Here is a 12191-nt window from a genome sequence, read left to right as displayed (position 1 = left end):
GATTGCATATATTATATTAATTATATAAACAATTTGACACACCTTTTCCGTAACAAAATATTATGTATAAATGAGAGTCTGTAATATTTAAGGAGTTATGCACTTTGGTTTTAAATTTTGGCAATTTATTCTATAACAAATCTTAAATTAAACATGCCGAAATAAAGACATAATACCTATTAAGTTAAACTTACTTTTACATTACCTACGTTAATAATAAGAATTCTGTGAGACCGATTCACAACGTGCCGACATCATAGTCACCCTAATGAGTTTGACAATGTTGTCTTGTATTTTTATAGTAAAATGTAATAATTGTGGCTTTCTTGTGAAACAATATTCCACAATCAGCAATTATTTCACTCCAACAACCTTTAACACAACATTTCTTCACAATTTTTAAGAAATTTCGCATTCACGTGTTTTGAAGAAATGTTATCAAGTTGGGGATACCAATTAATATTTAAAGTTACTACAAATTCTACCATACTAAAATGTAGGTTTTTTTTTGCTATGTATGCGCTTGGTTTAATCAGTTAATAATATTGGCATCATAATTATTTACAAATTACTTAAAAGATATCAGAACTGAAATCTGTATAAAGCACTAAAATTGTATAAGAAGGTAATTAAATTCAGTAGTTTATTGATATAATTTCTACCACAATGGTATCTTTTTAACATTGGCAACATGTGCGAGTGAGACACAGGGCTCTGGTTTTTCTATCTCAAGTGGACCGTTTTCTCTAGTCTGGTACGAACAACTTTCTGTCTCGGTGATAAGGTTCAAATTAGTATGGCAAAAAAAGTGACAACTCGCTCCAGTTTAAAAAATATAACTTCATGGATATGCGCTGTTCAGTCCCGTTCTCGTCATCATCAGCAGTTCCACTTTATCAAATGGCACTGTTTTGGATGAATTGGCTTGGTTTGTTGATGAAAATATACTAAAATTGCTATATAAAGTGTCATTCTATAGAACTTGAAACTGTCAAAAAAGATGATTTACTAGTGTTTACTAGTGGATTTTGTTTACATAGTTAGCAAGTTCCATAGAATGACACTTTATATGCCTATATGATTAGAGGAGTTCCCTAGATTCCTCACGAGAACTGGGCTTTGACAAAAACGGGACCAATATAATACATTCTTACAAAAATATAATTTTCCAAATCGGTTCAGAAATGACGGAGTTCTGAGGTAACATACATACATGATACAAATAAGTTTATGACAAAAACTTCATTTTTGGTACAAGCTTTTATCGCTGGCTGTACCTTTCTTTCCACAGTCAACTAATACTCAACGAGACAATTCTAACAACCCTAAACACAATTACGTTGCTTTATTTTATCACAGAGTTCCTATGGCCACCTCCTGTTTCCATCATCAGATCAGCTCGATGGTACAGTCGACGACAAAGAGATGTATCCACTTTTTCACCTTACTGCCTTGTAATAAAGTGAAAAAGTGGATACATCTCTTTGTAGTCGACCCTACCATAATATTGCATTGTCATCCGACTTACATATTGATGCAAAATTTCAGCTTCATTGGATGTCGGAACGTGGGTAAAATTTAGCTTGCAAGATTTGACCCGTACAAACATAGTTAACTACATATTTACATACATGGCTAAGAATTGCTATCGGAGGTTAGGGTTTGTAGTTCGGAATGCGCAAGACTTCGATGACGTCAGGGCTATTAAATTAGTGTATACTGCGTTAGTCCGGAGTAAACTTGAAGCCGCATCGGTCATTTGGAACCCGCATGAGGACAAGTACGTCTTGCTTCTGGAAAAAATCCAGAAAGCCTTTCTGCGGTTCTTATATAAAAAGATTCACGGTTATTATCCATATTTGTACCAATCAAAGTTCCTGCTTGGCGTTTTAGGATTTAATTCCTTAGAGGTAAGGCGTAACTACGCGCTTTTGACTATTGCATGTAATGTCTTACGGGGGAACTCGGACTGCCCTGAACTGGTTGCACAGCTCGTACGCCTGTTCGTTCCATCTATGGCTAAGGCCCAATTTAATTTTCGACCACGTAGTCGTCACCTATTAGCTGTGCCTAAAACACGCACTACGTCCCATGGCAAATCACCACTTGTCCGCGCCCTACAATATATTAACGCGCTCCTCGCATCAGCACCGGAATGTGATGTATTTGCAAGCAGTTGGATGGATCTGTGTAAAGAATGTATGAAGTTCTGTGAGGCGATGGATAAGCGTGAATCTTCTGTCTTTTATTAGTTTTGATTTCTGACATTTTGTTCTGTTTTTCCTTTCTAGACTGTATCATGTACCTTGTTTGTATAATACGGTCTATTATAAATTTCATAGCGTATTAGTCCGCTGTAATGCTGTGTAAATTTTATGAATTAATAAAATAAAATAAAATAAAATAAAATAGGTACATTGCAAGTTAAATAAAAGCTTGTAAAAATACGGCCGAATTGATAACCTTCCTCTTTTTTTGAAGTCGGTTCCTTCCTAATACAAAACACATAACTGACTATTGTTTCCCATTGCATACACATTTACAAACGGTCACTGATAATAAAGAAAACTTTAGAGAAAAAAATATAATGTAATCATAAATATCATAATACAATGGAACCAATAAAAGTTTAAATATCATAATAATTATTAAATGAAGGCATAGCTCGATTTTCAGATCCTTCGCTACGTTTATGCGTTGCCAGCCAAGACATTTCTTCCATTATGGCGAACGATGAAGCATTTCTCTCGGTAATAGCCGGTTTCGTGGCTGGAAAGAAAGACATAAAGGTAGGTTTAGACGAAGACTATTTTCAGCCGTCTAAAAAAGGCACCGTATGAAGCGCCTGTGCAAGATTGCACAACCTTTTTGTATAAATTTACCTTTTTACGTATTTTTGTTTATGGTTTTGATACTTTTTGTCGATTTTATTATTTGTCAGAATATATAGTCTGTCAAGCCGGATATGTCAGTAGCAATGTAAAGCAAACTAAAGTATGGTATCCCTAGGAAACTAACAAAAAGCAGCAATGTACATCGAACATCGATGAAATGTAAACAAAACAGTTCCACAGATAAGATATAAATGACACGCGATTTTCGAATAATTCAAACGTAGTGTTGCTAACCCGCGATTTTTCAAATCTGCCGCCTTTTTCTACTGACAAGATTTGCTTGAACGAGTATATTTTGTTTTCTCCTAACCAGTGCCTATTATTATACAGTCGTTTATAAAACCGCCATTTTTTCGCGGCATGCCAGCGCTGGCACGGAATAGAACACGCGGCTATTTTTTTATGGCGCCAGTGACCTCCGCCCACGTCTCTCGCAGCCCCCGCCCCTATTTTTCGGACGAATATTTTTTTTGCTAATGACTGGTGCTCAAAAGGCACCGTGTAAACGACTAGTGTCGGTTTGCTGGTCACTGGCGGCGAGATTTAGGCGGCTGAAAATAGTCATAAACCAGGGGTTCCCAAACTTTTTTTAGGCACGCCCCCCTGCTGCCTAAAATGAAGTTCCCACGCCCCCCTTCGATGCAAGGAAACGGAGAACTATTAGGTAATCGTGTTCAAATTTAACGAGGCCCCGCGCCCCCCACTTTGAAAACCCCTGGTCTAAACGGTCTGAAGATGTGCTATAGGCGTCCTAAAATAGTCTCCGTCTAAATCAACCATAATAATCGTGCAATAGACTTTTAGCACAATAGCCCGCGGAAGTATCTCGCGTGCTAGATTGACTACCGGTCTTTTCCTATCTATACGAATAAGAAAGGGACGGGTAGGTACTCTATCTCGCCATTCTCGTGAAATTCTTTAATTTTTTCACACACACTGGCGACAGTTGAAACACACCGAATTTTCATTATCTTATAAAACCGGCCAAGAGCTTCTGGAAGAAAGGAAGACTTTTTGATCATGTTTGCTATAGTTTTCATTAAAAGGTTTTATCGAACTCTACTTTCGCGATTAATTTATATTTTTTGAACTCATTTTCAAAAGTTAGAGGGACACATTTTTTACTTTTTGAGCGATTTTTTCTGTAAAATTTGAAGACTCCTATTTGTTTTAAAAGACCTATCTAACGACAAAATAAAACATACTTTACAAAGTAACTTTAACAGTTTAAGTTACTTATACGTGAAGGGGAGGCACAAAAAAAGTTTTTATCCAAATTTCCATGCCAAACTTCAGCTTTCTAGCAACGATCACGAAGCAAATAAGCCGCGGAGAGACAGATAGTTGACTATGGAACCCTTAAAAATTAAATAAACGTACTTGGACAGTAAATTTATCTTAGGGCCAAACCTATCACTTTCAACCGGCTTCATAGATAAACAGACTTTCAGAAGTTTCAGACCATGAAAAATGTGAATTATGTTTATGACTAATTTCGACTTCTTACCCTCATCATCGGCGTTTTTCTTCAGCTGTGGAGCTCCTTTTGGAACGTTACATTGTGCACAAGGTTTAAGTTCTATGTACTCGTCAGTCATATATGCCTACAAAATATAAACAAATATGGTGTAATTACATTGCATACAATTCCTTATCACATTTTAAAATACAGTTATTAAAGCCAAAAACAGTAACCAAATTTTATTATCACGAAATGTAACCTAAAATTAAAACTACCTACAAAACTAAAATTAACACCTAAAAAAACATGGGTGACCTAGCCCCAATATGTTCGTATTAGGCTAGATGTATTTAAGGAGTGGAGCCACACAATTTTGAGATTAACACTATCATAAATGTTCTTCCCCGGGACTCAAACTATCTTGATACCAAAGAGAATAGAGTGTAATTCTCTTTGTCTATGCCAAGTTTTAACTAACTTGGTTCAGCGGTCTAAGCGTTTTCGTAGATTTTTATCGAGCGAACTTCTCTTTCTTTTACTTTTATGTCATTCATTTCATAGTAAGCTAGTTACATAAATAAAAGAAACATAATAATATATAACCTTTCCGTCACTGCCGATCGTAGTCGTATTTTCTCGTGGACATTGAGTAATGGTTACACCGGGAGGTACCCGAGACACAGGTGGTATAAGAGTATGGGACCCACCACAAAACCGCTGGCACATATGGCTTCTAGAAATAAAGGAAGGAATAAACAAAGTTTATTACCTATATGATGAAGTGAATTTCGTGAATGATTTCATAGCAAAACCTACTTCACTTTTGAGAGTATACAAAACGTATGCTTTGTCGGACTAATTATTCAATGTTGTACAAATATGACATAGGTATCTTTTGCCAGCGCATCAATTCGCCACGCTCGAAAAGCGAAGTTAGGTACGCACAGTGGGTAAGTACTAAAGTTGTCTGTTATTAGGCATACCTATTTATAATGATTTTTTTAATAAGCAATTAAAAATTAAATATAAGGTGAAATTTCCTTGTAGGATATACAAAATTCCAATACCTTGCATCCTTAGGATGCGCTACAGTACGTCCCGGAATACATAGTCCTGCATGGTCCCCATCTTCTTTTGGTATGTTAGGAGCTTCGGCGCCGTCTGCTGATGCTCTTATCTTATCAAAATTAGGCAGCAGCTGAACAGGTACTTCTATATTCATACTAGCAGGAGTGCCGCAGCATACGCAGTCAGTGTCACTGAAGAGTTTCTTCCTAATAGCGGCAGCACGAGGTTCCCCGACCACCTCTATCAGCTTATCTACCTTGTCTTGCAGGTTATTGAGATGGCGGTTTATGTCCTCACGTAGAGTGTAAATGTCCTTCCAATCACCCTTTTCCTTTATTGATTTAGCAAGGTCATCTATAGCCATCTGGAAAAACACCTTATTATAGCACGTTACATTTGGGAGTTGGACTCCCAATACATAAGTGTCAATGTTGTGGTAAGTTATTTGTCATATTGACCGCTTATAAGATTCGACGTATATATCAGTTCAGTTGCAGTCATTTCACAATTATATTTAGTATTATTTATATTTACCTGCCAAACGAGTTCTTGATTGTTGAACTTGTTATATGAAGCATTCATCTTTGTTTCTATATCCGCACAAATTGCATTAAATTCTCCTGCCGAGACCATCCCATTGAGGTTTTCGATGCCCGCTTTATCGCGGAGCACGTCAGCTATCTCTTCTCGATCGGCCTTGGCATCACGTATTAACTCGATTTCTTTCCATATTCTCTGGATTACATAAGCAAAAAGTGTGTACAAATTATATTTTTAAGAAATTCCTAATTATCAAACACATTTTTACTTATTACACTACGGAACACTGATGTATTATATAATAATCTAAGTATAATATTTAAGTATTTACAACTTTTCTTACTGCCCTACTACCTTCTCTAGGTAGTATTTTGTATAATTCCTCTAATGTATCGAAAATTATACATAACATTATATATGTCGGAGCGAGACACCAGAAAGACGTATTGCAGCATTACAGTTCATAGTTAGACGCCTGTATAAAATCGATTAGCAATGTTTGGCGTATTGTTGAACTAAAATGACAGGTAGAAGGCTTTGGAACGTCAAGATGTGTATCTTGAGTGAACGTAGGCACGGGCAGGCATTTTTGTCGTTATGTTGGTAGACTGGTCAGGCAGGTTTACCAACTTGAATTGGAGGCGGGAGCGGTTGGCTCCGCCGCTGGAACTGGCTTCCTTCTTCTTGATCGGACCGCGCTAGAGATCGGACGTTAGCCAAGCTCGTGCCTAATTCGCTACGTTCCTGAAGGCTTACACCTGAAGGATTATTCTGAAAGCTTATAGATTCTCACGTTCTTTAACCGTTTAGCTAAGTGTTTTATTCCAAGTGTTATTTTGATTTCTTATGTGCCATTATAAGCTTACTTTTGTAAAATAAAGAAACTATGTGTTGTTTTGAAAAGATGTGTCCCGCCGAGTTTGTTGCCGGGTTAAATCTTCTCGGGTCAGAGGTGTAGGGTTGGAACTGGTTTAGTTTGACTGAAATAAAGATTTGAACGATTTCATGTGATCTTTTTATTTTCAATTTAACCAGTCAACATTCTAATAGCAATTAGTTATTTACATCATTTAGTACTGAAATATAGTAGGCACTAGTATGGTTAATGAGTCCGAATGTTTATTTCATGCGTTGGTAGCATACCTACTATTTTGGCTGTGAAGTAATACATCTAGGTACTACCCCCACGCGCCCACCGCCATTAGGACCATCCTGCTCCGACATATATATATATATATATATATATATATATATACCCACCCATAACACAAGCCCTTCTGAGTTTGCTTCGGAACTAGATTAATTTGCATAATATTATCCTGTAAATAGTATGCTACGAGTTTACTTACCGCCAAGTCCAAAGTCATATTATTCTGAAAGGCTCTCAGATCTTTCAGTTCAGCGGTTGTATTTTCTAAATCTTGCTGCAATGTGTCTAGTCGCGTATTTAATTCCTTTAGAGCTGCAATTAACATACACATAAGTTGATAGTGTTTGCCATTTTGAAGATTATGATGATCTTGATCATGATGACGATGAGAATGGTGTTGGCTGCAAATGATGATGGTCTGATGGCAATAATAATTACAAAATACAAATAAAGAGACAACCATGACCACAGTGGCGATGAAAACGACGGTGATGTCGACATGATTATAAATGTTAAAACTGTAAAATTAGTTGCATAAACTACTTTTACACTTTGTTCATAACTTTCATAAGTAATTACCTTCCGGAGCAGTGCGTAGATGAGCCACTTTGTCTACCATATTTTCTATTCCTGTTTCTAATTGATACTGCATCTGAGTCAACTGTTCTTGATAGCTGCCAATCTATGTAATAAAATAAAAGTTCAGTTTATGCGTAGTTAGTTACTTTTATCTAAATTGAAAATGTTGAAATGATTTGTGTACCTGAGACGAGAGACTAAAGTCTAGATTAATAAACTTTTCAGCATATTCTGTAATTTCAGCTTCTAAATTTTCAATACGCTCTCGGTAATTTACTGATTCTATTTTTCTTTCTGTAGGCAAACAACATATTGTTATAATAAAACAAAGGGCAATTGTTTGGTTCTAAATAGGATACAAAAATTTACTTACCAAGTTGTCCTAACAATAATTCAGTATTTTTGGTTTCAGTAGGTTTAGAATCTTTCTTTACGACTTGCATAACTTCATCGTACAACTCATGCATAGCGTTGCTGGAATGCAGAATATGTTTAACATGTTACAATAAGAGTGACTACCAAATGTTAATAAATAAATATAGGTACACTTTGAGAAAGTAAATACGCAACATAATATAGCTGATAATATTTTTTTTAGTTACTTAAATTCATCGCGGGAAACCCAATCAGCGTTTACATATTCCTCTCTAGATGGCAAGCGGATCACGTTTAGAAAACCTCCACGAGCAAAGTTTGTTTCCAATTCTTGAAATTGTGAGACATTGACTCCTGGAGTCTTTTTGGCCAGTTCAGTGAGTAAGGATGTCATGATTTCGAAGGCTTTTTCGAATGTCTGCAGTCTTGCTGACATTTGAAAAGCCGCCATCGCTTCCGTTAGTGAAGCTCCGGATCGAAGAGCTTTCAAAAACTCTGCATTTTCGGGAAAATTCGGAATGCCTATCGCCGGATCAATTCTGGCTTCAAGCTCATGAACAGCATTAGCTAGTTCATCGAATTGTTCTTTAGTCACCACACTTATACGTGGAATGCGACCTGCGCAAAAAATATAGTACATATTTATAATTATAATTATACAATTTTAGATAATTAAATCATGACAATTAATAAACAATAATTAAATATCGTCACAGTTTACTAAAAATATCTTATTCTTACCTTGAGGGGAAACTGCATCAGCATGGAAATAAAAGGAAAGATTATTTCAGTATTGTATTAAAAAAATTAATTAAATAAGGAGTACTTTATATGTTGGCCCCTAATAATAATGTAAATTAACAAACAAATACTCGTGAGATCATATGTGAAATTGGTCATTCCGCTAATCAAAACATTTCTACCTATCTGTCACTTCGAACGTCTTTTTCGATAGGTATACATCTTGTTTACGTAAGGAAAATTTCAAAACGATGCTATTACAAATGGACTGCCTCTTGAACATTTAATAATAATAAGTACTTATATAATAAGCTTAAAAATTATAGAAACCTTTACCTATAAGTAGATTTTCCTTGCCTGGAAACAAAAAAAAAACTTTAAATACCAAGAAACTATCTCAGATATTAAGTGAATTAGATAAAACTTACCGAAAGAATGCACTGAAGCCATTGGAGATGGCGATAAAGCAGGATCTTCATGAGAATCAGCTCGCTACGAAATGGAGATAAAATAAAACTTTTCAATTAACGAACAGTAACATGAAATAGATTGTATTTTTGTAATTTTATTGGTACCTTTTATATTAAACTAAAATCCATAATTCAGCGGACTAGATTAACAGTCTCGCACTGCTACTCAAAGTTAAAACGCAGTAAGTCTGTATGCATCCCATATAGAGTTACAACATTTTTTTTTCGATTGACAGAACAAGATATGAGTTTAAGTTATTCGCTAGGTGCACGACTGGTGCTGCCCTCATTTTGGCGGACTTTCTACGTTAAATCTTATGGAGTAAAATTAGTTCAAGCGGTTGCCGCTAGTACTAATGGCGGACATTCCATAAAATTACCTGTGTTTGTGACGATCAGCGCCACTTCCCCCTCCACCGGCTTCGCACCTTGCCAATAAGATATGAGATACAAGTTTAAGAAGTAGTCACAATATGCACAATTGCACAAATGGTTGCAAATGTTAAAAATACCTGACTTATGATCCTGATTTCTCTCTCTCGCAGTTCTTCCATGTCCTTGAGAAAAAAGAGGCATTTACTTTAGCGGCCAAATAAATAAACTACTGACAGATGAACATGAGTGTAAGTTAATAGACTAAGCTGTTAATATCTATATAATGCCCAGTTGGTAGGTAGGTGTCTTCTTACCTTGGTTTTAATATTTGAAATGAATTACATTGATGTATGTAGGTACATTAAAGTTTGTGCAACATAACTGAACACTGGTAATTTCATTTAGTCATTACATAATTGCAATGCATACTTGCAAGCTAAGTACTTTTGTATTTAGTGTACCTATTTTACAATAATCTATATACACAAATGCGTACTTACATCCTGATTGACTGACGGACAGACTGACTCATCAACCCAGAGTCGAAACTACTTACAAAAGCTAGAAAGTTAAAATTTGCACATCAGGTTCCATCTATATTGTGTTCAAGAAACAAGAAGTGATATTGAGAAATTCAACCCTTAGGGGGATTAATAAGGGGATGGGGTTCAAGTTATATTTTGCTAGGAACTTAAAACTTCGTAAAATACATTTTAATAAAGAAAAAGAAAAAATATTTCGGCGTCTTTGAAAGTTCATCGTTTAAAGTGGTGATAAAGGGGTTGAAAAGTTGTATCGGGTACGATTAATTTAAGGTAAGGAATTGAAACTTCCTGCAAAGATACAATATTAGAAAACCAAAAAAATAATTTTAGCGGTTTTCGGTATTTCGGAAAATAATCTTTACAGTACATATGGGGCTACTTTTCCGCACTAGTGCGTAAAATAGCACTTTTCGTGCGTATGTCGAAACTTTAAAGTGCCATATGTACTGTAAAACGTTGTTCGATACACGTGCGAATAGGTAATTCGCAACTCGTATCGATTTAAAACACTCCCTTCGGTCGTGTTTTAATTTATCGCCGCTCGTTTCGAATTTCCTCTTTTTCGCACTTGTATCGAAAATAACTATTTCCTTAGTGGGTAAAAAGCATGATGAAATTTTGTATCAGGTACATTTTGACCCCGCTTCACCGCGTACCACGACCGCGTATCAACCCGCTTAAGGCAGTATGCGGGTTGAGGGGAGGTTGAAAGTTTGTATCGAGAATAAACATGTTTTTGAGTGAGGGACTCTAAACTTTGTAAAAAAACATTGTGGCAATATTGCATGTTATCTATAAACGATAAAAAAATGCACACGAACGAAGTCGTGGGCAACAGCTGGTACCAGTAGCACCATTAGCAAATCTCAGTTCAGAGCCTAACAAATATGTTTTATTATTATTACTGAAAAAAAAAATGCTTACATCTACGTTAGCATCGTGTATTAAAACTGCTTCTTGTAACATAGGGTTGCCTGTGTCATAATATACATGCTCCTCAGTACCGTCAGATACGGAACGCATGATAGTTTTGCTGGATTGAACTTTTACATCTCGTTCTTTTGGGCGTTCCAATTTATCTTTTCTTACTCTCTTTTTGATACTTTTTTCCCTTTGGTTAGTTTCCAACCATTTATTTCTTCCATCTTCTTTTTTAATGTTTTCTTCTTCTTTTGAATTTTCTTTTACTTTTACTTTTCCTTCGTCTTTTGAACTTCGTTCCTCCTTTCTCTTCACATGTTGCTCTGTTCTCTCCTCTGCCTTTCTTTTGCTTCCTTCTTTGCTAAATCTGGTTTGCCTTTCTTTATCGCCAACTTGTATTTTAATTTCAGAAACAGTCTGACTGGGACGTAAACTTGTTTTGGAGTGCATTACACTGTGGTCAACGGAAACTTGCACTTGTCGGTGAAGGACTCTTAGTTGGTTGGCAATTATGATTATTACCGTTTTCAACAATCTTAAGTTGATTGTACTATTTGTCTGAAATATTTAAATCATCTTTATAAGACAACTAAGAAATAATCTGGTTTTAGCATGTATTTAATACCTACGTTTTTCAATTCACGTTTTACAAGTACACTTATAGAAATATTACATTCAATTTAATTACTCACTATTTCATCCGGAAAGGCGGTGTCTATTAATTCCTGAACACTCATAATAGTATCAGACATGTTTAAATATTTTGAATAGGTTAATGTTTGTTAAGACAACTTTTAGAAAACCTTTTGACATGCCAAGTAACATTGTAAATCTAGTAGGTTTTTGTCGCACTGGGTCTAATATTGTATTCGATAGACAAAAACTCCATGCCGTAACGTATTTTTTATATTTTAGCTAGGTGAACATAAAGTAGTGTTTAGTTTTTAAGTTTATAAAATGCATAGTCTGTAAAGTATTTGCAAACATAATAATAAATAAAAAGAAATAAGAGCGATTCATTGTCAACAAGGGTTCAGTAAGGGTTTAGAGAAATATAAGTAAAGAAAGAGT

General features: G+C 35.6%; 1 protein-coding gene across 1 annotated transcript; it reads right to left on the bottom strand.

Moving 5' to 3' along the window:
• Positions 1–2620: 2620 nt before the first annotated feature.
• Positions 2621–11972, bottom strand: LOC134650184 (uncharacterized). Its single transcript, XM_063505090.1, has 15 exons — positions 11813–11972; positions 11124–11678; positions 9792–9836; positions 9238–9301; positions 9146–9166; positions 8296–8686; positions 8067–8167; positions 7878–7987; positions 7694–7796; positions 7314–7426; positions 5959–6159; positions 5424–5788; positions 4960–5089; positions 4402–4498; positions 2621–2769 (listed from the first exon to the last, which is right to left on the bottom strand). Exons 1-15 carry the CDS (start codon positions 11870–11872, stop codon positions 2630–2632), a joined length of 2496 nt encoding a protein of 831 aa, XP_063361160.1. The 5' UTR covers positions 11873–11972; the 3' UTR covers positions 2621–2629.
• Positions 11973–12191: the final 219 nt, after the last annotated feature.

This window comes from Cydia amplana, chromosome 8 (assembly GCF_948474715.1).
Source record: "Cydia amplana chromosome 8, ilCydAmpl1.1, whole genome shotgun sequence".
In the NCBI taxonomy this organism is placed as follows: domain Eukaryota; kingdom Metazoa; phylum Arthropoda; class Insecta; order Lepidoptera; family Tortricidae; genus Cydia; species Cydia amplana.
Note: the sequence above shows the minus strand (reverse complement) of the source record. Positions and strands in the feature narration are given on the sequence as shown.

Excerpts from the sequence above, each read along its gene's own strand:
- LOC134650184 (XM_063505090.1), bottom strand. The coding sequence starts at position 11,872 with ATGTCTGATACTATTATGAGTGTTCAGGAATTAATAGACACCGCCTTT. Across the intron at positions 9,302-9,791 it reads AAATCAGGATCATAAGTCAG|CGAGCTGATTCTCATGAAGA; the intron begins GTATTTTTAACA and ends TCCATTTCGTAG. Across the intron at positions 4,499-4,959 it reads CGATCGGCAGTGACGGAAAG|GCATATATGACTGACGAGTA; the intron begins GTTATATATTAT and ends TATATTTTGTAG.